Below are 27,555 nucleotides of genomic sequence, written 5' to 3'. Positions count from 1 at the left end.
TAAGAAACATCTTCCATTTCCTGCCCACTAGACTAGTTTTGGGTTCACCCCAACTGCCCCTTCATTTCTGCTAAGGCAATTATGCTATATTTCAATGAGTAACAAAATCACAAATTTTAAAAATCAACCATGGAAAAAAATAGTAATATCCCAAAGAGATGAGTGACTTAATCTTTTAAATCAACAATGGAGTAAGAATTTAAAAAAACTATATTGAACAAAGTTACTTTTCTTCACTCAAAAATGTTCAGATTTCTACCCCTTTCTATTAAAGGAGTAGATCTGAAAACCATATAGTTCTAGTTTAACTGATATTATGTTTTAAGCTATGTGCTAAAAACGTTAAACTCATTTGTACTCCCATGAAAACAGCTTTGCTTAATGTAGAAGCTGGCAAAGAATTCCAGCTACAATTCGGAACTTCTAAATAAAGATCTGGCAACCTCCAAAACATATCAGTAAGAGCATAATTTGTCCTTACTGATATTCATACAGGAGCTGTGTGCTAGACTAAAATCAAACTCTGCTTTCCTATTTTATATTATTTGAGAAAAATCGGTATCAAAACTGAAAATACAACCTTTCCCTCCCACCCCCAAAAAAGCTTATCCTGGATTATATAGGTGGGTCCTAAATGCAATCATAAATATCTTTATAAGAGAGAGGCAGAAGGAGTTTTAAGAGACAGACACACACAGAAGAGAAGGTGATAGGAACATGCAGCAGAGAGATGCAGCCATGAGCCAAGAAATGCCAACAGCCATCAGCAGCTGGAAAAAACAAGGAAAGTTTCCCCCTTAGGGGCTCTGGAGGGAGCATGGCCCTGCCTACACCTTCATATCAGACATCTGACCTCCAGAATTCAATTGTGAGAATAAACCTCTCGTTTTACCACCAAGGTTGCATAATTTGTTACAGCATCCAGAGGACACTAATACAACCAAGGAAATGAGGGCATTAAAAGAGCAATCCTTAAAGCACACAAACTTAGAAGTAAAAGGGTAACCCTATATTATAAATAAAATCTATTGATGTAAACCACAAGATACAAGGATATAGTAAGCCCAATTTTTACAGTTGAAACTTCAAAGCAAACAATTCTATAAGATTTTATATTTATTTATTTTTAAAAATTTATGTCAAGTTAGCTAATATATAGTGTATACAGTGTGCTCTTGGCTTTGGGGGTAGATTCCTGTGATTCATCGTTTACATACAATACCCAGTGCTCATCCCACCAAGTGCCCTCCTCAATGCCCATCACCCATTTCTCCCCGTCCCCAACCCCCCCATCAACCCTCAGTTTGCTCTCTGCATTCAAGTCTCTTATGGTTTTATATTTAATACTAACGTATCATTGAGTGGTCACAGAGGGCGACCCTATAAGCAAAAGTTTTACCTAATGTCTATTCAGCTACAGTAACAAACTGTACTGAGATAGGAAAATAAATCCATCTTTCAAATGAGACTAAAAAGTGAGAAATTAAAAGCAATTTAAAATGTCTACAAAATACCCACAAGTAAACGTGGCTACTGAAACTATTCATCACTAAGTATAAAGGATCCCACTATATGATCTTCTCTGGTGGGCAGAACTACTGAGAAACAGACAAAAGGGAAGAGAGTGGCATCTGGGGAATTACAAATAACACCGTTCATAATGTTGGAAGAGGATGTTTGAAAGGAACAATAAATCTTTATGATCTGGCAATCACTTGGTTCTTCTGAGACTTACATAAGAAAAAAAAAAACCCAAATACTGAAATCTCTCTAAGCCTTAGTATCTACCTTTAAAACTGGGATATTCGTGTCTAGCTACTTCATAGTGTTAACAGCCCCCTCAAAGGGTTACTCTGAGGATGAAATGTGAGTACACACATTGATGGCCCATGGTCTGAGTCACAGCATCTTTCCATGAACTGGCTGACTGGAGCTAACTACACTTGCTTTCTCAATGAAACATTTCAGGGAACAGTTACTAAATTTAAAAAAATATATAGAAAAAAAATTAAAACATAAAGCCTCTTCACCATTCTATTGATATCCAAGATTCCCAGCACTTACCACATCACTAGCACTGGAGAACTCATTATTAACCAGACTTTCCAGAGCCATCCACCGAACTGGCCTGTTTTCATTGTCCCCCAGACAGTGATAGTCCATGGGGAACAAGTCTCTGGAGAGGGCATTGTCTGTGATCTTAACTTGAAGTGTGTCATCAATCCTGAAAAGTAAAGACATGAGCATCAAATGCAATCAGACTGTTTAAAACATATGAATCAGGGTTACTCTTAAAATTCCCACACAGTGACTCCTGGAAAGAGCCCAAATCCAGGGAAAACTAAACATCAAAGGACAGTGACAAGCTCATGGCACCTACACACAGTTCCTAGCAGCCAGGTCTTTGTGGATGACTTCCCTTCTGGCCAGATAGCTCATTCCACAGGCAATCTGAATGGCCATGTGTACCAGGTCTTGTTGAGAAATTGCCTGTGGTTAAAAAAAAAAAAAAAAAAATGACATTGCTTGTAGTTAGCACAAAAATTATGATGGCAGCTACTTATTTTATTCCACAATCCTACTCCATCCCAAAATACTTCTTTACACCTACACTTAACTTTTAAAAAGCTACTTCTTGACCAAGAATATGTTCCCATGGCTCCCTAATATTTGTATCTACTAGTACTTATCATTCTGTAATGTAACTTACCATTTACTTCACACTGTCTCTCTCATCTGTTAGGTAGATCTCCCCAACAACTAGGACTTACAATAGGTGCCCAATAAATATCTGTTCCATGAATGCCAAATTCTCAAGATAATATTTCAAATGTTTATTATTTGATAACCTGTTCTTTAAAATCAAAAGTTTTTATTAGGAGATTATCTCTGGAGACCATTTTCAAACTAATATAAGTCTATAGCTCTCACTACTGATATGCTCCTCTAGAGCCAGTATGCTAGTACTGTGGGCTAAGGAGTGAAATTCTTCCTCAGGTAATGTTGATGGGCTGCAGCCTCCAACAATTTTTGGGGAACCCTGGCTTTAATCCTGTCAATTTACAAAGCATATTGACTTATAGGTCACTCGATGCAGCATTTGAATCCACTTTCTCTGGGCAACTGTAGTAAGTACATCATTATAAACTCTAAAACAAACAATACAGCTACAAGTTACAGTAGGCAACAAAACACCAGCTAGGCTTTACTACCACTACCATCATAATGTGTCTGGAATATAACCAAATGCTTCACAGCCATGTGCACAAGCAGCAAAGAGAAGGAAACTCCTAAGTGATCGATATCTTATAGCCAAGCATATTAAAAACAGATCCATTATCCCCATAATCTAGACCTCCAGTCACGACCAGCTTTTGGTATAATATGGACCAAATGACTCTGTCAAGTGTGTTTCCATTCCTACAAGGGAGATCTAGTACCAGTGCCTTCAAAGAGTTATCAGGAAAATGGCTGAGATGGTGTTAGAGAGGGTCTGAGGTGATTATAAATAAACACACAATGGATAAAAGGAGAAAGTTCAGCCATCAGTGAAGTGCAACCTTTAAGACAGGAATCATAAACGATCTTACTCTAAATCAACAAGGTATAAATATCTTCTAGTTCATTTTGAGTTTCTTTTTATAGGTTCTTAAACAGTTTATATATAGGAAGGTTAACATCTATTTTCAAGGATAATATCAGAAGTTCCCGGCAAATAATTAGTATTGGGGCAAATTTTTCTCACCTGCGGATTATTGGCCTCTACTAATTTGCACTGCCGTAAAAACAACTTAAGATTCCCCCAATTCATGTAAGGCAGTATCACCATGGGCTTTTCTCCTTCTTCTATACACACATGCGTAATAGGAAGAAGATTTCTACAAAATAATGAAATCAGGAGAAAGACAAGTGAAATCTAAAACCTCAAGGGCTTATTTTTAATAAAAAGCAATAAAGGTAACCTAAAACAAAACCAGAAAATCTCAAACATACTTAAAAACATGATAACCATTAAAAATGTAATAATGTTATAAATGCCCCTTAAAACTAGACATCAGTGTTGCCCACATATACACTTGGTGGATAGATAGGGAAAAGCTGTAAACTCAAAGTTGTTTCCCGTGGACTGGATTCTCTGAAAACACTCTCTAGTCACACTAAAACTTTACTCTTATGGGGTAATCAGAGACATCTAAAAAATGACTTGATGCGTTTATATAACATCCTCTTTAGTCCATCAACACATTAAAGAAAAGCAGACCCCATGCAGACTATGGACCAGAATATGCTATCAAGAAGGCCTCGGAGAGGCTGCAACTGCCACAAAAGCCAAGATGCCCTTAGCTGGTCCCATGGGACTTAGAATCTGATTTCCAAATCCTAAATTTACCATGTACTGTTTGTGCAACCATCTCTCCTGGCCTTAGTTCCCATACCTCTAACATGGCATCATACCAACCATAAATGTTGTTATGATGTACAAGATAAAGCCAACCATGTAGTAAGCAGTATTGTTTCTCTTTAAATTTCCATGGCACACATAAATACTTTCATCCTATTTCCTGACGACACCTCTTTCCATTGATACCTGGAAATAATTTAATTTTCTTCAAGGTTTGTAACTTTTTACATAATTATCTCATTTTCCCAACTATGCCAAAAAAGGCAAAAACGTGAATTCTTATTTTTATGCCCAATGCTTTGTATTCTGTGCCATAGAAAATAAGCATTTAATAAATATTTGATAAATAACACAAGTATCACAGCCTTAAAAACGATCCTACTCCTTAACTTAGTAAATTCTGCCTCTATATTTAATAAAGAAATAATATCAAACATTAAAAAGCTACATGAACAAAGATAGTTAATGAAATATTAATAGCAAAAAGTTACAAACAACTAACAGCACACCCAAATAGCAGGATAGTACATAACAATTAAATGGTCACAAAGAGATGTTAAGAAAAGAAGAGTAAAAGTTTATCTTATATGAAAGCAAGATACAAAATTTACATATGTTTGCAGGGTAATTTCAAAGATGGGAGAAAAACTAATAAAACTCTGCACAGAAATATGACAAGAATTAAAGGTTGTTGTCTTTGAGTTGTGGGGCTTTAGATCATTTCTATCTTGCTTTTTCTGTTTTGTTTTTTTCTAAATTGTTTCAATTGAGCATGTGTCTCTCTTAAAACCACAGTCACACAACTCTGACCCAACGGTGCACAAGTGAAAGCTGCGGACTCCTCTACTGCTATGTAGGACTTAACTAATAGGGAAAGCACTGACCCCTAAGCAGCAGAAAATGAGGACTCAAGAGATTAGTAGACCTGCACAAAAAAGCCTCCTAGTACAGCTTCTGCTTGCCATTACAGCCTAAGAGTGGCAGTGATGATTAGTCCCACTCAGGTGAGTGAAGAAACCCATGCAAAGAGAGGTTAGGTTATCTGCCAAGCACAAACAACAAGTGCATGGAGAAGAAAATTCAAAACTTCATCCAGTTCCAAAACCCTTTGCTTTTCCCTGGCTCACTGGATATTCCCTCCCGGGAGAGCAAGAAGGAATGCACGGGAAGTGACAGTGCCTCTTTTCTTACCAAGTCCCATGCACACTAAAATGAGTACAACAAGTTTGCATTCAGGTTTAACTGAGCACACAATGATTTTAGGTGTAATGTGAAGAGTTACCTGATCTAACATCCCCAAAATTATTTCTCTGCTCCTCTCCTCAGGTCTGAAATTCACTGAGCAGAGTTAAAGGCATTTTATCCAGGCACAGTAAGTTTGCTGTTGGAGATCAAATCATTTGCTCTATCACCAGGGGATTAAAAGCCCTCTAGGAGAGGTAACAAATTGCACGAACATGTTTTTTTTTAATTTTTTAAATATTTTATTTATTTTTGAAAGACAGAGAGCGCAAGCAGGGGAGGGGCAGAGACAGAGGGAGACACAGAATCTGAAGCAGGCTCCAGGCTCTGAGCTGTCAGCACAGAGCCCCACGTGGAGCACGAACCCACGAACCGTGAGGCCATAATCTGAGCTAAAGTCAGACACTTAACCAACTGAACCACCTGGGCACCCCTGCATGAACATGTTTTAAAGTACAAATGGCTGGCCTTCATTCTATTCATTTTATAAAGGAAAGGAGGATAAAAAGGAAGATCTGGGACCTAGATGAAGAGCGGATGAGAGTAGAAACTGGTGCTGTAGGCAAGAACAAGGTAGAAACAGGGAAGGTTCTGTGGGGACATGAGACAAGAACTGCACGCAGTTCTCAGTCTTGCCAAGCGTGCCTGCAGAGTGAGGGCCGGGAGGCACTCAGTGTGAGGTCACCACCAGGCAACTTCAGGCCAATGGAGAGCCAAACTGCACACAGAAATAACTCAAGAGTACTTTAATATGAAGCACTTCGGATGTAATTAAAATAAACTGGTTATCTTTTTATTTATACAGCTATTTCAATTTACAGTAAATATTATTCTCATAAATTCCAGTAGAAAAAGGAATAAAAAGAATTTCAAAATACTTAAAATATATCAACACTTTACAATTCTTACTCTTGGAATGTTAAAACATGAAGTAAACATGCTTTGCATGTGGAATTGCGTACCACAACCAGTTTTAAAAAGTTGAATTCTGAAATGAGGTGTCATTTCTTACTAAGTGTATTTTGTTGGCTTGATAAGTTGTACAATATGAACACTGAAGATCATTAGTTCATTTTTGTCCCTCAGGCCTAGCAGAGTTCCAAGTACAAAACTGGTGCTAAATGAATTAGAATAAGAGAATGAACAAATAAATGCACACACGCACCCATGATACTCATTAAAAACTAGGAGTCCTGGTATTACTCTACAGCCAGGAAGAACAATCAGCCATGACCAAACTAGACAATCTGCCTTTAGAAGACTTTCCCCAATCGCTGAATGTCCAGTATGAGCCCTATTCAGCATGTGGCATTCCATCACCTAAGGTGTCCTGGGCTGCTAATTCATCCTGGTAGGATGCTGGAAAACCGTACAGGCTAAAGCCACATGAGAAATGCTGCAAATACTTGCTCTGAACGTTATTCAGCCAAAGCACCTAGGCTACAGTGGATATAAAACTGCTTCTTGGGAAAATCTTGGCTTTGTCTACATTTATCCCTGTTTCCCACTTCTGTGAAGTGTACAGACCTTTTATCAGGGTAAGAATACTAGGTAGGTACCTAAATACTAGGTTGACATTACATACTAGTATTAAACACTTTTGGCTCTTCCTCTCAGAGTCAGCAGAATAGAACATCAAGCACTTCCAATCTGGTCAAGAAGGACATTTCTAAATGACCATTATCCAGTTCTTGTTTTGTTACTCAAAAGAAACAAAATGTATTTTTTATAAAATATAATCTCAGGAATGTTATCCATGCATTCCTCTGTAAATACGTTCTATACTTGGACTGAATCAGACCAATGGAAGGTAACATTCTTCAATCACTTGACTTTAACCCTTCAATGGGACATCTTCAGTCTGACCATTACTGTATGTCCAATTTTTTCAAACACCCTGGGCTTTTTTATGCTCAATGAAACTAAAAAGTGTATCTGTTCATTATATTAATCAATGCCCCAAGTATGATAAGCCTAATGTGACATCTACTTGAGAATTTGAAACTAGGAAAACTTTTTTCCTCCCCCAAAGAACATTTGTTTCTTTCCCTTCTAATACTGAGATTTATCAACTTTTAATGTTTCCCCAGAAACTAAAAGATGTTTTATGTTCAATCACAGCAAAACTATTTGTATCCTTATTGTTGGCTTATTTGTTTTCTCCCCCACCATCACAAAGCCATAAAACTCAACTTTCATTACCATTTTATTGCTCTCACTACTGCTGCCTTCTTTTTAGGTTCTCAAATTCTTTCAAATAGGAACCAAAGTATAAATGAAACTCAAAAATAAAACTCTGCATAGTCATCTTATTTTTTGGCAGAACTCAAGTAACTGCTCAAAGTACAAAGAAATTAAAATGCATGATGCCTTTTGCATGCGTCACTTGTGTGTGTGCGTGTGTGTGTGTGTGTGTTTCCCCAGAAGTCCATAAATATCTTCCAACAGGGATGGTCACTGACCCATTTTTTTAAACATATGCAACCAAATCTGCAATAGGCATACAAATTAAGCTGACTCTATGTAGTTTTTTTTCTTTTTAAAAACCTTGCCCCAATACTGATACTGCAGCATGTTGAGATACAATATTTAAGTCCTTTTTGTTTCAGAAGATAGAGCTTTTGTTATAGCTCTGTAAGAGGACTGATATGAGTTTTTTTTTTTTTAAAGTTCTTCATGCAGAACTACAAGTATTTCTTAAAAACCATACTATGACCTAATGACAAGATCGTGGTCAACCATTCAATGAACTGCTCCAAATCTTTTTTAAATGTAGATATGAATTCATAGTTACTTACATAAAAAGTTACATTGCTCTGTTATATTAAGAAGCCTGTTAACCTTGTTGAAGATAATAATGGTATTATGATTATATTAAAACATCTTCGGAGCACCTGGGTGGTTCAGTCATTAAGCATTTGACTCTTGATTTTCAGCTTGGGTCATCTCATGGTTCGTGAGGTTCAGCCCCACATTGGGTTCTGCGCTGACAGCGCGGAGCCTGCTTGGATTCTCCCTCCCTCTCTCTCTGCCCCTCCCCCACTTGTTCCCTCTCTCTCAATAAGTAAATATTTTTTTAAAAAATCTTCATGGGGGAGGGGAATTGCAGGCTGGAAATGAATTTAAGTGCTGAGATGTCTAGTTTACTTTAAACTATTTCTACACTCCTAAATATCTATGTATCATCTAGGTAGATAATAGACATTTATATACACCAAACAAAAGTGGTAAAATGTTAACTTTCACTAAATTTAGGAGATGGGATTACTGGTGTTTATTATTCTTACCTCTGGTATTCTATGTTAAAGAATTTCATAGCAGGTATTTTTTAAATATTTTTTTAATATTTTTTTTCAAGTTTTTATTTATTTATTTTGAGAGACAGAGAATGAGCAAGAGAGGGAGAGAATCCCAAGCAGGCTCCGTACTGTCAGCTTGAAGCCCAATGTAGGGGCTTGAACTCACAAACTGTGAGAACCCATGAGACAAAACCAATAGTTGGATGCTTGACCGACTGAGCCACCTAGGCACCCCTCATAGCAGATATTTAAAAAAAAAAATTTTTTAATGTTTATTTATTTTTGACAGAGAAAGAGACAGAGCATGAATGGAGGAGGGGAAGAGAGAGAGGGAGACACAGAATCTGAAGGAGGCTCCAGGCTTCGAGCTGTCATCACAGAGCTAGAAACAGGGCTTGAACTCACAGACCACGAGATCATGACCTGAGCCAAAGTCGTATGCTTAACCAACTGAGCCACCCTGGCGCCTTTTTTTTTTTTTTTTTTAATGTTTATTTATTTTTGACAGAGAGTATAGCAGATATATATCACTATCCTAATTTTTAAAGAATAATATGCACACAAATATGTAAAAACTCCCTTTCTCAAAAGTTTAGCTATGTTTTATCCAGCTATGTTTTCTTTTCTTCCTTAGAATCTATTGCATTTTTTAATTTTTTTCACTGATATTCTATTTAAAAAATAAGGGCATTCCAAAAAGCTTTCAATTCAGAACATATCACAACTTTCTTAAATAAAAATGTAGTATACAATGTTACCATGCTTAACACTTAAATGCTGGGTAGTTTTCCTCTCACCTGTGATGAAGACCTCGTAGCTTACAACTTTCAGTGAGCATCATTGTCACCTGAATTTCAGAAGCTTGATCTATATAAAGAAAAGGACATTGTCATGGATGTTAACACTATATATGTGACAAGACCTATTCTGCTATTAGCAAAAATTTATCTCAAACTATAGGATGAATTTTCATTATAAGATACAGGTAAATCTACATAGGTCTAGCTTATTTCTATTACAAATAAAATATTACAAAATTCTATTGCAACAGGCAGTGTTTCATTTAATAGATGAACATTAACAGAAGCCATGAAGAATAAATTTGAGTATGTAAAATTTAGAAATTAAGTAAGGTTCCATAAAAAAAGTAAAGAAAGTAGTAGCAGGCTGGAAAAATATACATAAAGGGCTAATTTCATTTTTTCCCCTTCTTTAAAGAACTCCTACAAACCAACAAGAAAAAAATTTAAAGAGTCAAAAGATAAAAGCATACACTTTACTGAAAAAAAGCAACACAAATGACAAAAAAATTACAAAATGACTTTTAGCCTCACCCTTCTGTAAAGATAAACAAACTAAATTAAGAGGTATCATTTTCTTGGTCAGAGTGGGACAAAAACAATCAGCTACCTGCCAGTTTGGGCAGGAGTGTGATGAAACAGGTTCATCAATAGCATCTTGGGAAAGTGAGGGAAGCAATACCCAACAAAGTGTAAAAATACATATACTCTACATCATCAGCCCACTATTAAGAGCATAATCTACAGACATAGTCACAAAAGTTCATCTACATATAATGTAACAAGAATAATAGCAAAAAATTAAAAACAACCCAAAGTGCCCATCAAAAGAGAATCAGTTAAATTAGCACACTGGGATACTATGCAATTACTTTTAAAAAATAAGATTTAAGTCTCTATGTATGACAGAAGACCTCCAAGATATATTAAATTTTAAAACCAAGGTGACAAATTGTTTGAGTGACCAGTTATGTTTTAAAAACAAATTATTTGAAAAATTAGATACATCTGGACACATTTTTTTTCTTACTCATGAAGAGAATCATAATAAATTGTTAATGATGGTTAGGTTTAGAGATGGGAGAATTTAAATTTTGCACCTTTCTCTTCAATTTACATGTTCAAACCTTAGAAACATAAAACTATAAAAAAAAATGACCACAGGGGTTCTGAAGGGAGATTGTGGCCCTTTTATTTTCTTCTTACCTGTCTGAGTTAAAAGCTAGCAAACAAAAAGAACTGATATTAAATTAATAGAAAAAAATGTAATTATCATATAATACCCAAAACTAGTATGATTATTCCATTTTATTTTTAGCATCTGAACTTATGGTTTTTGGTCCAAAGTAACAGAACTATAATTGGCTTTTAGTTCAATGTTTTTGAAACACAAAACACAATAATGCAATTTACTAGTATCTTTAGTTTGCGCCTCCAAAGGAATTTTAAGTCAGCAAATATCTGCACAAATCTATAAGCATTCTTCATCTTACGGGGGCCACTACTTTAATAATGAGGATTTTCTCCACTATTTAAAAAGAACATTTCCATTAAGTGAATGGCATATTTTCATTATAAAATTGGAAATGAGTTTCAGTTTTTTAAAAACCAGCCTGAAGATGGGAATGCAAGCTGGTGCAGCCACTCTGGAAAACAGTATGGAGGTTCCTCAAAAAACTAAAAACAGAACTACCCTACAACCCAGCAATTGCACTACTAGGTATTTATCCAAGGGATACAGGTATGCCGCTTCAAAGGGACACATGCACCCCCATGTTTATAGCAGCACTAGCGACAATAGCCAAAGTATGGAAAAAGCCCAAATGTCCACCCATGGATGAATGGATAAAGATGTGTTGTATACAGGGGCGCCTGGGTGGCGCAGTCGGTTAAGCGTCCGACTTCAGCCAGGTCACGATCTCGCTGTCCGTGAGTTCGAGCCCCGCATCAGGCTCTGGGCTGATGGCTCAGAGCCTGGAGCCTGCTTCCGATTCTGTATCTCCCTCTCTCTCTGACCCTCCCCCGTTCATGCTCTGTCTCTCTCTGTCTCAAAAATAAAAAAAAAAAAAAAAAAAACGTTAAAAAAAAAAAAGATGTGTTGTATACATACAATGGAATATTACTCAGCAATCAAAAAGAATGAAATCTTGCCATTTGCAACTACATGGATGGAACTGGAGGGTATTATGTTAAGTGAAATTAGTCAGAGAAGGACAAAAATCATATGACTTCACCCATATGAGGACTTTAAGAGACAAAACAGATGAACATAAGGGAAGGGAAATAAAAATAATATAAAAACAGGGAGGGGGACAAAACAGAAGAGACTCATAAATATGGAGAACAAACTGAGGGTTACAGGAGGGGTTGTGGGAGAGGGGATGGGTTAAATGGGTAAGGGGCACTAAGGAATCTACTCCTGAAATCATTGTTGCACTAGATGCTAACTAATTTGGATGTAAATTTTAAAAAATAAAAAATAAAATTAAAAAAAAACTGGCCTGTAGATATCAAAAACAAAATTATGAGTATAGTGTACCTTTTATTTACTTATTTATTTTTAATGTTTTTATTTTTGAGAGAGAGACAGAGCGAGTGGAAGAGGGGCAGAGACAGAGAAGGAGACACAGAATCCGAAGCAGGCTCCAGGCTCTGAGATGTCAGAGTCCAACACGGGACTTGAACTCAAGAGCCATGAGATCATGACCTGAGCCAAAGTCGGACACTCAACCGACTGAGCCACCCAGGCACCCTGAGTATAGTGTATCTTTAAAAACACTTTCAAGGGCACCTGGGTGGCTTAATCGGTTGAGTGTCCAACTCTTGATTTCAGCTCAGGTCGTGATCCCAGGGTCGTAGGATCGAGCCCTGCGTCAGGCTCCGTGCTGACCATGGAGCCTGCTTAGGATTCCCTCTCTCTTTCTGCATCTGCCCCCTCCCCTGCTAGCACTCTCTAAAAATAATAACAACAACAACACTTTCAAAGAAACCAATAACTAATTTGTATGTCAACAGTAAAAATAGTAGTAACTTGGAAAGCTTCTGATCAACACAACAAGAGGGAGAAAAAGATACAAAGACTGGCAAAGCCAAGATTCACATCCCAGCCCTACATAGTAAAATGCCAAACCAAGAGTAAAATCCAGATCACTGAAGTCAAGTACTATGAGTATGTGTCACATTTACTCCTTAAAAGTGCAACAGTCAAAGCTAAGCAATCACAAACTTCATTTTCTTCCAAGACTAACTAGTGGAATCACTCCCTCTTCCACAACTTGCTAGTAGTGTCCACTTTTCCAGACAGTTTCACTTAGTTTAAACCTTTGTAGGAATGTAAAATGGGCGAACGAAAAGCCAAGGGCTTGAAACTTCTTTGGAAAACACGCATCACACTGAAGTCTGCCAGAATAAACTCTAGTTGTCTAAAAACTGCTCAAAATTTAGGACCATCTAGGAATGGCAGAATGTGCCTTTATTTCTTTTTCTGTAATCTAAATAAATTTTAATCAAATTACGACCAGGACGATTTGGGGACTGTTAGGGTCTTTTTCAGATTGAAATCTAGTAATATTTGGAAATCTGCACCCAGTTAATAAGTGGTGACCTTCCTGTCAACTGGCATGAAGATACAAATAAAAGTCAATTTCAGGACATGTTATTTTATGCCTAATTTTCTTCAAATTATTAACTTTAATAAGCATACTCTATTAAGCAAGGGACACTTGAACTAGATGATGATCTAAGAACAGCTGGAGTTGGAGAAAAAATAATTTTATCCATTTAGTAAGAAAAAACCATTTTCCTGGATTCCCTTCCCAGTCTACTCCAAGTCTTTTAATTTTAAATACTGAAAGATCTATTTTAAGATGTGCACATTTGAAAAGAATACTATAAAATATTTACATTCCAAGTTACAAGAAGAACAAATGATTAAAAAAAACTTATTTCCAAATTGCAAAGTAGTAGCAACTATAAAACAAAATAAGAACCCAACACCAATAACCTCAAATTAATTAATTTCCTTCATGGAATTCAATTTCACAATATTCACTGTATGAGATTCAGATTCTTAATTTCAATCTCTGGAAATTTCTTTCTTATACATTATACACACACACACACAACTTGTGTTTTATATATAATATACATATATAATAACATTATTGTTATTTTTAAGGTTAGTACAACTTTTTAGAAACAACATAAATAATAGACTGGAATGTCTATTAAGTCTCTGTGCAAATTTACAAATTTTTTATGAAGCCAAATTCTAATTTCTTGCTTATGTCTAAAGGTAAAGGTCAATAATCTTTTAAAAAATTATTTTTTACATTTTAAGCTACATTTCTAATTGTGTGGCAAGTAATAAAGCATACAGATTTGTGAAAGAAATTTGCCAGATTTTCATAGCTTCAATTAAAAAAAAATTCCAAAAAAATAAATCTCGAGATACCCAATCATATGGAGTTATCTAACAATTCTGCGCCAACGACTGTGGTCAATGCACTTCCTCTTTGTTTCTCATGCAAATCGTAACTATATCTTGGCTAAGGACTCACTGTGCTTTCTGGTTTCCATCTAGCTCAGAAGGAACATTACAATCACAGTGGTTAAGGCGTAGAAACAACCAATTGACTACAATTTCAAGTGTATCCGGAAGGAGAAATCTTATCTTGTGAAACAGTCCCAGAATCTGCATTGTGTTTTCTTATCACTATTATTTCCTTTTTTTCTCCTTTCCAACCCTAAGTCAACCCAATTATACATAGAAAGTTCTTTTGCTAATTCAAGATTCATTCAGAACAAATTAGTGACAGCCTAGTTGTAAACTAACCACAGATTTATAAACTCCAGAAGAAATATTAAAATCACAGAGGAATGTTTCCTTAAAAATGGGGGAAAATGTAACAAAAGTCAACAGTATTAAACTAAGGGTTCAAATTCTATATTTATAAACGGTAATATGTAAAATATCTTTCAAAGTCAGAAAACCTAACGGACCAAACTTAAATATTAACCTTTAAAAATGCTTTGGGGCTAGGAGAGGTAGGTAGATAAAATATATACTGAACAGTATAATAAGTTAAACCGTTTAGAAAACAATGCGTGAATGGCAAGTGTGTGTTAAGCAAGCAATTTTGCTAAATTAAATCAAATTACCCTTATTTTTAAGGTTAGTACAACTTTTTAGAAACAACATAAATCCTTCATACTTTTCCATCAATTCATTTAAGTAGATTTAGAAACATAAGTTTTTATAAATTAACTTTGAAAACTTCATAAAATGTCACCCTCTTACATATAAAATGGAATTTAAATTTTTCCTCAATTTCTGCATCAAAATGCTATTATTTGTTTTTTTCAAAATTCACATCTTGTCATCTCAGTCCATATCAGACACTGTCAGACATTAAACACCCTATAAATTACATTTTTCTTGTTCTTAAAATGACCAAATTTAACTAAAATTTAAGCTTTTACAAATATCAATTATAAAGTGAAAAATCAGGCATCATATTGCTCCAAAAGAATATGTGAAAATAGATATTCTGTTCATGATAACATTAACTAGTGTGATATACCCTTTAGAAAACAATCTGACAACATCTATCTAAATTTTAAATGCAAATACCTCTTGGGGCAACAATGTCAACTATGGCTATACCTATAAAACTAAGCCAAGAAGGATACATACACACATGGATATTTTCTGCAGCATTACATATAATAGCAAAAAAAAAAAAAAAAAAAAAAAGGCAGGGAAGTGGGAGGAAGATAAACAAGCCTATTCATGTAAGGTACTATGAGTCTGGGGTGGAGGAGGGGGGACAGGGTGTTTTTAATTCTTTGTAGACAGCAGTATTGGGAGTGGGGAGGAGGAAAAATAAGTAACTGTTTTTAAGAGGAAAGAAACAACTTTTACCTAAGAAAAACACAATAGTACATATAGCAACAATGAAGTCAAATTGATGTAATTTAACTACAAGCTCAAGTAATACCTACTAAGTGTTTAACATCTTAAATTATTAGACCTTTTTTTCTATACCTTATGAAAACAAGCCAAATATCCTCAAAAGTTAGCCTCATATGAGCTAAACTCACATGAACTGACTTAAAGGTCTGGTGCAGACTCAGAATCTGAGACAGAATCTCACTGGCATGATCTACCTTAGGGAAACATTTTGGTAACAGTATGGAAAAAAACCCTACCTTTAACTGTTTTTACAAATGCTTGTTTTTCTTTATTTGGATCTTTTTCATCTACTAAAATCCCATGGAAAATACGCCCAAAAGTACCTAGAAGGAAAAATAATAATTAATGAGATCATCATATGATAACCTTCATAAAACTATAAGTACAAAACTTCCTGGCACAATATAACTTAAACATAACAAGGACATATGTGATCAGCAGTATTATTCTCACCTAAATCTTTGGTTTTTTAATGACTATTAGAAATTCTTTGTAACTATGAAATATTTTAACTTGCTTTTGTTTTTTTTAAGTTTATTTTTTGAGAAAGAGCATACACACACACACACACACACACACACACACACACACACACAAGCAGGGAGGGACAGAGAGACAGGGAGAGAGAAAATCCCAAGCAGGCTCCGTGCTGAGAGCACAGGGCTCTATCTCACAAACCATGAGATTATGACCTGAGCAGAAACCAAAAGTCAGACACTTAACCGAGTCACCCAGGCACCCTTTAACTTGCTTTTAGAAATACCATATTTAAACTAAGTATATGAGAATCCTTTCTGAATCATCCTAAATAAACGAATGATATAGCCAGGAACACTGGAACTCAGTAATGGGGTATCCATTAGAGGCATTTATGAGTTTCTAAGCTTAGCTTCAGAACAGTAACAAAAGAGAACAATGGACTCCCCTCATGCATTCAAAAACAGACCAAAAATTTTTGCTTCTTTTAATTACTACTTGTCACTGGGGACGGTTCAAACCTCTCAGCTGTGATTGACCTATAAGCATCTCAACCAAGAGATGAATTCAGAATGACTCACATGCATTCAAAACATTACAAACTGGATTGTGGAAAGGGGAAAAGGTAATTCTCTCTTTAATAACTTGAGGGACTCAACTCAATGAAGTACTTTATTGTTAGTTTTGGTCCTCATTCAGCATCTCCTCAATCAATACCCTAAAATTCAAGAAAGAAAACAAGGACCAACAGGTGGGAAAGGGAAGGGTACTAAAATCTACCAAACATCTATTATGCGTAAGTTCATTTAATGTACATCATTTCATCTAATCTTCACTACTAGTCCAAGTGCAGACAATGCAGTGCAAATTTACAGAAAAGGAAACTGGACGTGGAAGACATTAAATGAGTTCTCCAAGGTCACACAGGTGACAAATCATGGGACGGGGATGGAAGTTGGGTGTGACTCCAAAGCCCATGCTTGTTCCATCTGCTCCATCCCCATACTATCTGTCACAGAGAAAATTACTTAGAATATTTGAAACAGGCTTGCTAGGTAGTGATCATCTTTAAACAAGAACAGAAAATATATTTAAAGGTAGTATTTAAATGCTAATATATACAAATATGTATATTTCTATACATATTTAATACATAAGTACATTATGTCTTAATACATAATACATTTAATACATAAGTACATTGGTAAGTACATTAATGCTTTAATGTACTGAAAAATCAAGAATTACACCAAAGCTGTATTACGGCAAATTAAAGATCTAAAGAAAGAGAAAATAAAAACCAGTTTTAGAAAGGAAATAAATTGTATACTTCTATCCTTAGACACAAAGACATGAAATTCTTACAATCTGAAATAAAAAAAAAATTTATAGTGTTAACATTAAATCTTGCTTGAGAAACGATTTTAAGAAAATAAATACCTTCTTGGAGTACATCTTTTAAAGTTATCCTCTCCCTGGATATTGCTATATCCTTCACCTTAGCTTTGGCCTCCAAAAGAGTGACACTTCTCAGGTCATTCTTCTCTATCCGCAAGGTAGGATAACCTGAGGAGCCAACAAAGCCAGACCAAGAAATATAAATACCCTTATTGTGCCATCAGGGTCAACTAATACAGTTCAAACCTCAGGACTCAAGTCACAGGAATGAATAAATGTAAGAATCACAAAATGGGGGTCGCCTGGGTGGCTCAGTCAGTTAAGCGTCCGACTTCGGCTCAGGTCACGATCTCACAGTCCGTGAGTTCGAGCCCCGCATCAGGCTCTGTGCTGACAGCTCAGAGCCTGGAGCCTGTTTGAGATTCTGTGTCTTCCTCTCTCTCTCTGACCCTCCCCCATTCATGCTCTGTCTCAAAAAATAAATAAACGTTAAAAAAAAAAAGAGAAAGGCACACACATGAACAGGGAGAATTACTTATGAAGGTCACACAAAATTATTCTTCAATGTTTATATATTTTTGAGAAAGAAAATGTGCATGCACGCACACAAAAGGGGGAGAGGCAGAGAGACAAGGAGACACAGAATCTGAAGCAGGCTCCAGGCTCTGAGTTGTCAGCACAGGGCCCGACGTGGGGCTTGAACCCATGAACTGTGAAATCACAGTGAGACACACAACCAACTGAGCCACCCAGGTGCTGCAAGGCCACACAGAATTTTAAAGAAACACTTTCTACCTATCCCAAATCCTTAAAATGCATAATTAAGACAAGAAACACTAAAATGAGTATTACCATTACCACCACTTCAACTGCCTTTCACCCAAATGAAACAAGCTTTGACTCACAGAATGTTTATTTGTTTGTTTATAGTGTGCGGCGGGCGGGGGGAGAGGCACAGAAAGGAGAGAGAATCCCAAGCAGGCTTGTGCTGTCAGTGCATAGCCCATTGTGGGGCTCGATCTCACAAACCCTGAGATCATGACCTGAACCAAGATTAAGAGTTGGACATTTAACAGAGGCACCCTAGGCACCCCTTTTTTTATTTGTTTATTTTTATTTATTTCATTTGAGAGAGAGAGGGAGAGCGAGCACAAGTGGTAGAGAGGGGCAGAAGGAGAGAGAGAGAAAATCTTAGGCAGAATCTATGCTCGGCACGAATGTGGGGCTTGACATGGGGCTCGATCTCACAACCCTAGGATCATGACCTGAGCCAAAATAAGAGTTGGATGCTCAACTGACTGATCCACCCAGGCACCCTTGACTCACAGAATTTAACTTATTCCCCTTTATGGACTGTTTTTTTCCCCCAAAAGATTTTCTAATATAATCTCCTAACAAAGCAACTTTTCAAATGAAAAGACTATTTTTTCGAACAAAACATCTGGTTGATTTAATCAATCTCATGCTTATACAGCCTAGTTGTATCATTGTGAGATACATCTGTTTTTCAGCTCCGCTATTTTCCCACTCATTCTTACTGACAGCAAAAATAAAATTTCTAGCTATAACTTAAAATTTTCATTCCAAGAAAAAAATGTTAGAATAGAAGGAAGATTCAGTGTTAGCAAGTAGAAACCGGAATGGCTTCTCTAAGATTTATGCGCTTTGGTAAACACATGGTAAGAAAACTCCCTGGAGAGATAAAAGACCTAGACAATGGTCATCAATTGTTGCTACAAGATCTAGACGAAAGGCTTGGAGAGTTCTGTAACCAAAGGATTAGGCTGATTCTACTGATTCTACTGATACACCTGATTCTACTGATCAGCAGTTTGAACAGGATACACACAGGTGTGAGTATCTGTATTTGTATATGTTTAATCGTACCTGGAGTTCTCAGAGTTTCTTAGATCTATGGTCTGTTGTTTTGTTATTTTGGAAAATTCTTGGCCATTGTGTCTTCAAATATTTTTTTACTCCTCTCTTTGTCTTTCTTTTATTTATATACAAGTGGATTTCCACTGGATTTTTAAAAAAATGTTTTTGCCCTACATAATAAATGAATCATCTATCTCAAGATAATGTCCACAAAAATAAGTACATTTCTTATCAATAGTAACTAACAATATTTTTAATAAGTAATTTCAAGTGACTTTTTTTTTAATGTTTTTATTTATTTTTGAGACAGAGAGAGACAGAGCATGAGTGGGGAAGGGTCAGAGAGAGAGGGAGACACAGAATCTGAAGCAGGCTCCAGGCTCTGAGCTGTCAGCACAGAGCCTGATGTGGGGCTCGAACTCACAGACTGTGAGACCATGACCTGAGCTGAAGTCGGACACTTAACCAACTGAGCCACCCAGGTGCCCCTCAAGTGACTTTTAAAAAGCATTTTGCTTTTAGCATATAATAATTGAATCTCTATCTCTTTAAGGTTATAGCCACAATCAAGAATTGACTCTACTGAGCAAATCTTGACACTTAAACATTAAAATCAATGATGTGTTTCTTCTGAATAGTCTGGACTACTTTCATATCTATCATTGTGTTTTCTGAAGAGCATATAATTCTTTCTTTCATTGGCGGTGATGGTAACTACTGATGATTTCTTTAAAATTTCATTTAATCTTGAGCATTCCCTCTTTCCCCCTTTTCTTTTTCTTGCCACTCTTATTAAAGAAACCAGTTCTGTTATTCTGAAGAATGTTCAGCATCTGCTTCTTCAAGTATCATTTAACTTGTTCTTCGATCCCTGTATTTCTTGTAAACTGCCAACCAGTTCCACAGCCATAATTAGGTGCAGGTTACCTCTTAGGAGTGGGGAAGGGAGACAAAAAATACTCCATGGGTGGTATATCACATGTGGGAGTACAAAATATCTAGTTGTCCTACTTTCCGTGATGCAAAGTTTCATTAGAGGAGTCACACCATGACAGTCTGCTCCCTCAAATGATCCCATTTCCCTTTGTTCACAGGGTTTTAACACTGATGGTCTTTTTCTGAATCAATTATTTTAACAGAGGTTGTAATTATGATTTTCTAATTCTATCATTCCTTCCACATTTATTAGCTAGGATTCTTCTGTAAAGAAGCATTTTCCCTCATCAACCAGCACTATCTGCTTACTCTGAAATACAGTTCATATAGCCAGTCATCAGAAAGAGGGATTTTTGGTGCCTTAGTTACTTCTCATCTTGATTAACTTCTTCAATAACTATCATCACAAACTCAAGGATTTTTACACATTGTTTCCATCCACTGCAGTCATTCTTTTTGATGCTCAAATGTCCCATTTCAACCTGCCCCAGGTTTATCTTGCCCATTCCTGACCTAGTCCTGAAATCCTCCATTTCCCCAAAGAATCCTGGTTCTTTTTAATGGGAAACAGTACTGGAAGACCACAACAGGGCACTGGATGAAGAACAGATAGTAAATGCCAGTCCAAGGAAGATACCAGCTAACTGCCTGTAAGACCTAATTAATCGATAGCAGTACTGAGTTGAGCCCTGATTTATGGTCCACTGTTTATCCTGAGGATTATGTTGTTTTCTATTTGTGTGGAGACTCATTCCTCATTGCGTCTAAATTATATTCTAAGAATGATTATTTTCCCCCACATCAACATGTTACAGTGTAAAAACTTTTATCAAAATCCTGTTAAAAAAAAAGGGGGGAAATCAGATTTCATGTTCTCAATTCTAATGGCAGCTATCCTACAGGATAGGAAGTTATTCTATCATGATTAAAAAACAATGTAAAATCCCTACCACTGCCCTTCAGATTATCACACAATTCATTAAAATCTAAGACTCATCTTCATACAGCTCAATGGCTTATTCTATCTAACTACCTGAAAATATTTCTTCTGAATTTCTACAGAAGTGATTCAGTATCCCTTTTAATGTAATTAACCTATGGAAATCTCCCCAAAATTAATTCTAGCAACTGAACTTAAATTATATTTTTAGTATTCCAATTTTAGAATGTTTCACTCAATGCTCTAGAAAGCAGAAGTTGAAGATCAAGCCTAATTCTGCGCACGTTAGATACAATGTACACGGGATGGTACACATGGCCCACAAATAACCAAGCACACAGGAACCACTGGCAGACAGACCACAGACAGCAATAGTAAATCATCTTTAGAATTAAATTAACTCTTACTGGTGATAGGAGTTGCATTGTTGGGTGTGTCAGCTCTCAGATATTGAGTCGTCTGGGTAGATGGCTGAGACAGCCCTTGGGAACTACTGCTGGCACTGATGCTGCAAACAAGTTTTAAAAGAGAAATATTTGGTAAGTCAGCTTCAGTGAAAACCCTCCTTTTTCTATGTATGCAAAAACGCATCCAACCCGTATAACCAGCTTAAAATCCTGATGGCAATCACAATAATGCATGGATCTCCATCACAAACATGCCATATTGAAATTTTAATCTCATAATATAGAGCCACTTCTTCTTTCCTTTCTATCCTCATAATCATTAAGCAGGTTCATCTTATCAATCATTCAGAAATGCAGGTATTAGTCCTTAGACACCATAGACAGCAGTCCTTAACCTCACACAGAGATATGATATGTTAGGGATCTATGGGTCATCTCTTAGGAAAAGAGCCCATGTCATCCAATTAGATTGCTTTAAAAAAAGAAAAAAGAAAAAGAGGAGTAGAATGACAGGCCTCTTTTACTAGTGGTCCAAAATCAAATGGCCTAATAAAGAATATAAAAGCATATCAAATATGCCAATATGCCCAAGGCTTTTTAAGGGGTATCATCTCTGGTTCAAATCAATCCCACCTTTTTAGAATTTCTGGAACTTATTACAATTTTCTAGTATTTGAAGCATTCCATTATACCATATCCTTTAAATAATATAAGAGATCCAGAAAAGGACAGGCTCAAGTAACTGTTAACCCTATACTCAAGATTTTACAAATTAATACCTCGTTAAGTATGTGCTTTTGTCTTTTCTGTGGGTAAAAACCTTACCCCAGGTTACCCTTGGGCACATTTCAATTTCACAACCTCAGCCCTTGAATTCTGTAGTAGACGGGTGAGGGATAGAAATTTAACATGAAAAGTGAACTCAGATGGCAGGAAGTCATACCAAACTGTCAGGATAGGCTTTTCATGCCTTCCTTAGCTGTAGGATCAGCAGGGTCCAGAGGCTCCCAACTTTCCTAAATATGCAATATCTTTGAACTGACCAGGCCCCACACAATAGCTCTGTATTTTCAAAACCTGGTGATTGAAAAAAATAATGACAAAAAGTTGCTACTCAATCAGGGTGCCTGGGCGGCTCAGTTGGTTAAGCGTTCGACTTCAGCTCAGGTCGTGATCTCACAGTCTGTGAGTTCAAGCCCTGCGTCGGGCTCTGTGCTGACAGCTCAGAGCCTGGAGCCTGCTTCGGATTCTGTGTCTCCCTCTCTCTCTGCCCCTCCCCTGCTTATGCTCTCTGTCTCAAAAATAAATAAAAACAGGGGCGCCTGGGTGGCTTAGTCGGTTAAGCGGCCGACTTCGGCTCAGGTCATGATCTCGCAGTCCATGAGTTCGAGCCCCGTGTCGGGCTCTGTGCTGACAGCTCAGAGCCTGGAGCCTGTTTCGGATTCTGTGTCTCCCTCTCTCTCTGACCCTCCCCCGTTCATGCTCTGTCTCTCTCTGTCTCAAAAAGTAAATAAACGTTAAAAAAAAAATTTTTTTTTAAATAAATAAAAATAAATAAATAAAAACATTAAAAAAAATTTTTTTTTTAAAGTTGCTACTCAAGAACTGATCTCTGTGAGTCTACACATGTAGTGGGTATGGGGCAGTACAGTGAAGAGATGAAGACCATAAACCTTGGGTATGGGGGCAGTACAGTGAACATAAACCTTAAAATCAAAACTGCCAGCACCATTTACAAGCTGTATGATCTCAGGCAAACAAATGGTTCTGTAGCCTCGAATTCCTCATGTTTAGAATGAGTTTGATTCTACCTCCTGACAAGGTTGCTAAAAGGATTATATGAAAAAGAAAGAAAGAAAGCTTTTAGGAGAGTGCCTTGTCCTCAAACATACTTACAAATTATTAGAAATTATTATTATTACTAATATGATTAGTAATATTAGAATTATAAGGAACCACAGGACACCTGTTTTTGGAGTTCTGGGTACTACTCAAAGATCAGACTAAAAATCAGTGTTGTTGAAAGTCCAGGGGAGGGAAAAGAAATGTTACCATCCCCAAAGAGTGGAAAATAAAGGACTTCAATTTACTTACCCATAAAATAGGATTAAGAAAACTTATCTCCCAGGAGTTTTTTGAGGCCCCAGTTGTATAATATATGTGAAACTATTACCTAACTATTACCTGCAACCAACATAGTTAAATAAGTGGCCAAACTCCAAACTATTTACTGGTCATTTGTTTCTCTCCAGTAACTGAACAGTAGGTGGCACTCTTGTACCACTTCAGAATTCTTGAAACGCCTACAAAGAGTACATTACTAGCCATCAAGCTAGTAAGTAGAACAGCAAGAATTCAGAGATGCTTTGTTTGGCTCTTAACCACTAGGTTATGCTCTGAAAATAAGTGATAATGTAAGTTGCTTTTATTCAGGCAATGTCTGGAAACCTTTGCCCAAAAATGGAAAGAACCAGAACACCTAACACATGAGTGTAACTGATTTAATATATATTTTAGCAAGCTGAGGTATATGCTCCACTGAATCTGTAAGTTTTTGCACAATTCTGGCTTATGTGTGTTCACAGCCCTAGCACGCACGTAAGCATTCAAGGAAAATGTGTGTATCAAGACTTCTAAATGCCAGGTTCCTCAGTGACCTCTTTAACTGTGCGTATGTCCTCTCAAAGTCCTATCTAAATGTCCCTGTTACCTTACTTCCCACTCAGAGGCTTCCAAATGTCATTTCTTCCTCTATAAACCCCAATGCTAACTTTAACACCACCATATACACAAAACCTATTCTGAAACACATCTCCCAAGTATTTCCCTTCCTATTCTTACCTTCTTCCTCTTCCTTCTCTACTCAGATAAAGCAAGTAAAACAGAGGGGACAAAGAGTACTTAGGGGCAGATACTGAATCCAACCAAGTTGTGTTGGTTGTTTATGCCACACATATGCTTACCCACTGTGTGTATAACACTGTGTAGGCCTGAGGATTCAGTAATCAAGAAGACATATTGCTCCCTAGTTGCAAAAAGCTTATAGTCTAGCAGCAGAGACAAGTACACAAACATGATTACTGGAGAAAAAAGTAGAATAACTGCCACCAAAGACAGAGAGACAGAGAGGGAGAAGCAGAAAGCAGGAGAGCGAGACAGAGGAGGGAGAAATGGGCAGTTGGGAAGCTTAGAAAAGACTTCATGTAAGAGATGGCAATGGAATTGAAATCTGAAGAAAGAACAAGGTTTAGGAACCCTGTGGGCAAAAGGAAAGCATGAATTAAAGTCCTAAAGGGCAAATATAGGGCAAAACTGTGGAACAAGTAATCATCTGACTACAGCATAAGTAAGGGTACAGTAAGGGAAAAAGAGAAAGGTTCAACAAGTTTGGAAAATACCTCTCCACCGAAAGAAAGGCTTTGAAAGGCAAGTCATGAAGTTGGAAGTCTTTCAGTCAGCAAGTGGAAATCACTGAGGAGAAAAACAAGAATTGTGTACTGGGAAAATAAACCTATCATTCCATCTTTACCTCTTACCCTATCCTACCTATAAAGTCATCCCTGTCATCTCTGATCCACCTAGGCTGGGACAAGTCCCTTTTCTATTCTCACACTATACTACACATATCATAATCACCAGATTTATAAACTTCTATAATTATAGGTTGTCAAAGATAAATAAATACTTGAAGCTACAAGGTATATCATTATTTTTTTTAATATTCCCAGCACTTAGCATATCTAACCCTGTGTATCTCCAAGGCTACACTTTAGAATCATCCAGGAAGCTTTAAGAAAAATACTGATGCCCTAACACCACCCCAGACCAATTACATCAGAATTTCTGGAAAGTAGGACCCATGTTTTATAAGCTTACCCATGACTATAATGTGCAACCAGGTTGAGAACCAACGGTTTAAAGCACAGCAGGTTCTCAATAAATTTACTGGATGGATGGATGGATGGATGGATGGATGGAAGGATGGATAGATGGATGGATATAATGACAATGATGGAGGGATGAACTAGGAGGAAGAAACAGGGCTATTTTAAAAAGGTACTAGGAGTGGAATAGAGTCATGTCAAAGGGGAAGGGAATAAAAGTGTGCTCACCACTTCTTACCCATAAACTAATAAACTATAATTTGTCTTCAAAATATCTTTTAAATAAAATCAGAGAAACATAAATAATCACAAAGACAACAGTTGTTCTTTTGGCAAGACCTGATCACCCTCCCTCCTTTCCCTGTGCACCACTGTGCATGCTGTGTGGGCTCCCATGAAAATGCAGATAACTGCTTTAATTTTTTTCCTTTCCCAAAATAGGTATAATACCTGTCATCCAGTTCAATTCTTTTCATACTATGAAGGTGCAAAACAGCTAATATTATTGCTACAAGAAATATTACTGCACAGCAAACCCCCACGCTGATATAAAACACACGTGTAGAAGTGGTTGGAGCTGCATGTACAGGATCATCTGAAATAAAAATGAAAAAGCACATTAAGCTTCCTAAACAAATATTATCAATTGCTTTGTGACACAATGAGTATCCTGTTCTTTGTGAGAAAGATTTTCATTTCATGTGTCCATTCTTTGATAAGATCAGTCACCAATGGTGTATTGATAGAAGTTCTCAAATTGTTTTAATGTTATTGAAGGAATTTTTAAAAATGGTTTTAAACAAAACTTTTCATGAATGAATATAAAAGTCACAAGTGCTAGACATATGATAAACCATCTGTAGCAGTGCTGTCCAACAGAACTTTCTGCAGTGATGGAAATGTTCTCTAGTGTGTTATCCAATACAGTAGCCACTGGCTGCCTATGGCTATTAAGCCGTTGAAATGTAGCTAGTACTACTGAGGAACTGAAGTTTTAATTTTATTTCATTTAAATTAATTTCAAGTTTGGGGTGCCTGGGTGGCTCAGTCGGTTAAGCGTCCTACTTTGGCTCAGGTCATGATCTCGTGCATCATGAGTTCAAGCCTGCTTCAGATTCTGTGTCTCCCTCTCTCTCTGCCCATCTCCCACTGACACTCTATCTCTCAAAAATAAATAAACACTAAAACATTTTTTTTCCAATTAATTTCAAGTTAAATAGCCACATGTGGCTAGTGGTTACCATAGTGGACAACAGATGTATAGATCATTCATATTTGTTCAACAATTATATCTAGAGTGGAAAAGATCAGACATCTTTGTTACCAACCACTGATTCACAGAAGGAATATACAACACAGTGACCCCACACATTTTAAAAAAATCAAACTTTTAGTCTTCTCTTATGAGAGTAACAGATTATTTTGCTTATTTATTTTTTATTTTATTATTTTTTAAAATTTACATCCAAATTAGTAAGCATATAGTGAAACAATGATTTCAGAAGTGGATTGATTCCTCAATGCACCTTACCCATTTAGCCCATCCCCCTCCCACAACCCTTCCTGTAACCCTAAGTTTGTTCTCCATATTTATGAGTCTCTTCTGTTTTGCCCCCCCCACCTGTTTTTATATTATTTTTGTTTCTCTTCCCTTATGTTCGTCTGTTTTGTCTCTTAAAGTCCTCATATGAGTGAAGTCATAAGACTTTTGTCTTTCTCTGACTAATTTCACTTAGCATAATACCCTCCAGTTCCATCCACGTAGTTGCAAATGGCAAGATTTCATTCTTTTTGATTGCCGAGTACTACTCCATTGTATATACATACCACATCTTCTTTATCCATTCATCCATGGGTGGACATTTGGGCTTTTTCCATACTTTGGCTATTGTTGACAGTGCTGCTATAAACATGAGGG

The 27,555-nt window shown here is 36.7% G+C and overlaps 1 protein-coding gene across 2 annotated transcripts in view; it reads right to left on the bottom strand.

The window, feature by feature from the left end:
- The window catches only part of RYK (receptor like tyrosine kinase), a 101,465-nt gene that overhangs the window by 20,348 nt on the left and 53,562 nt on the right, over positions 1 to 27,555 (bottom strand). Inside the window, exons 6-13 of one of the 2 annotated variants that reach the window (XM_045503589.1) lie at positions 26,088 to 26,232; positions 21,754 to 21,854; positions 17,635 to 17,769; positions 15,954 to 16,040; positions 9,741 to 9,810; positions 3,746 to 3,878; positions 2,381 to 2,490; positions 2,065 to 2,224 (exon numbers count right to left, since the gene is read on the bottom strand). In XM_045503589.1, coding sequence (XP_045359545.1) covers positions 2,065 to 2,224; positions 2,381 to 2,490; positions 3,746 to 3,878; positions 9,741 to 9,810; positions 15,954 to 16,040; positions 17,635 to 17,769; positions 21,754 to 21,854; positions 26,088 to 26,232 — 941 coding nt within the window. The remainder of the gene's footprint in view (positions 1 to 2,064; positions 2,225 to 2,380; positions 2,491 to 3,745; positions 3,879 to 9,740; positions 9,811 to 15,953; positions 16,041 to 17,634; positions 17,770 to 21,753; positions 21,855 to 26,087; positions 26,233 to 27,555) is intronic. The other variant, XM_045503590.1, reaches the window with a different exon arrangement.

Source organism: Leopardus geoffroyi, chromosome C2 (genome assembly GCF_018350155.1).
Source record: "Leopardus geoffroyi isolate Oge1 chromosome C2, O.geoffroyi_Oge1_pat1.0, whole genome shotgun sequence".
In the NCBI taxonomy this organism is placed as follows: domain Eukaryota; kingdom Metazoa; phylum Chordata; class Mammalia; order Carnivora; family Felidae; genus Leopardus; species Leopardus geoffroyi.
Note: the sequence above shows the minus strand (reverse complement) of the source record. Positions and strands in the feature narration are given on the sequence as shown.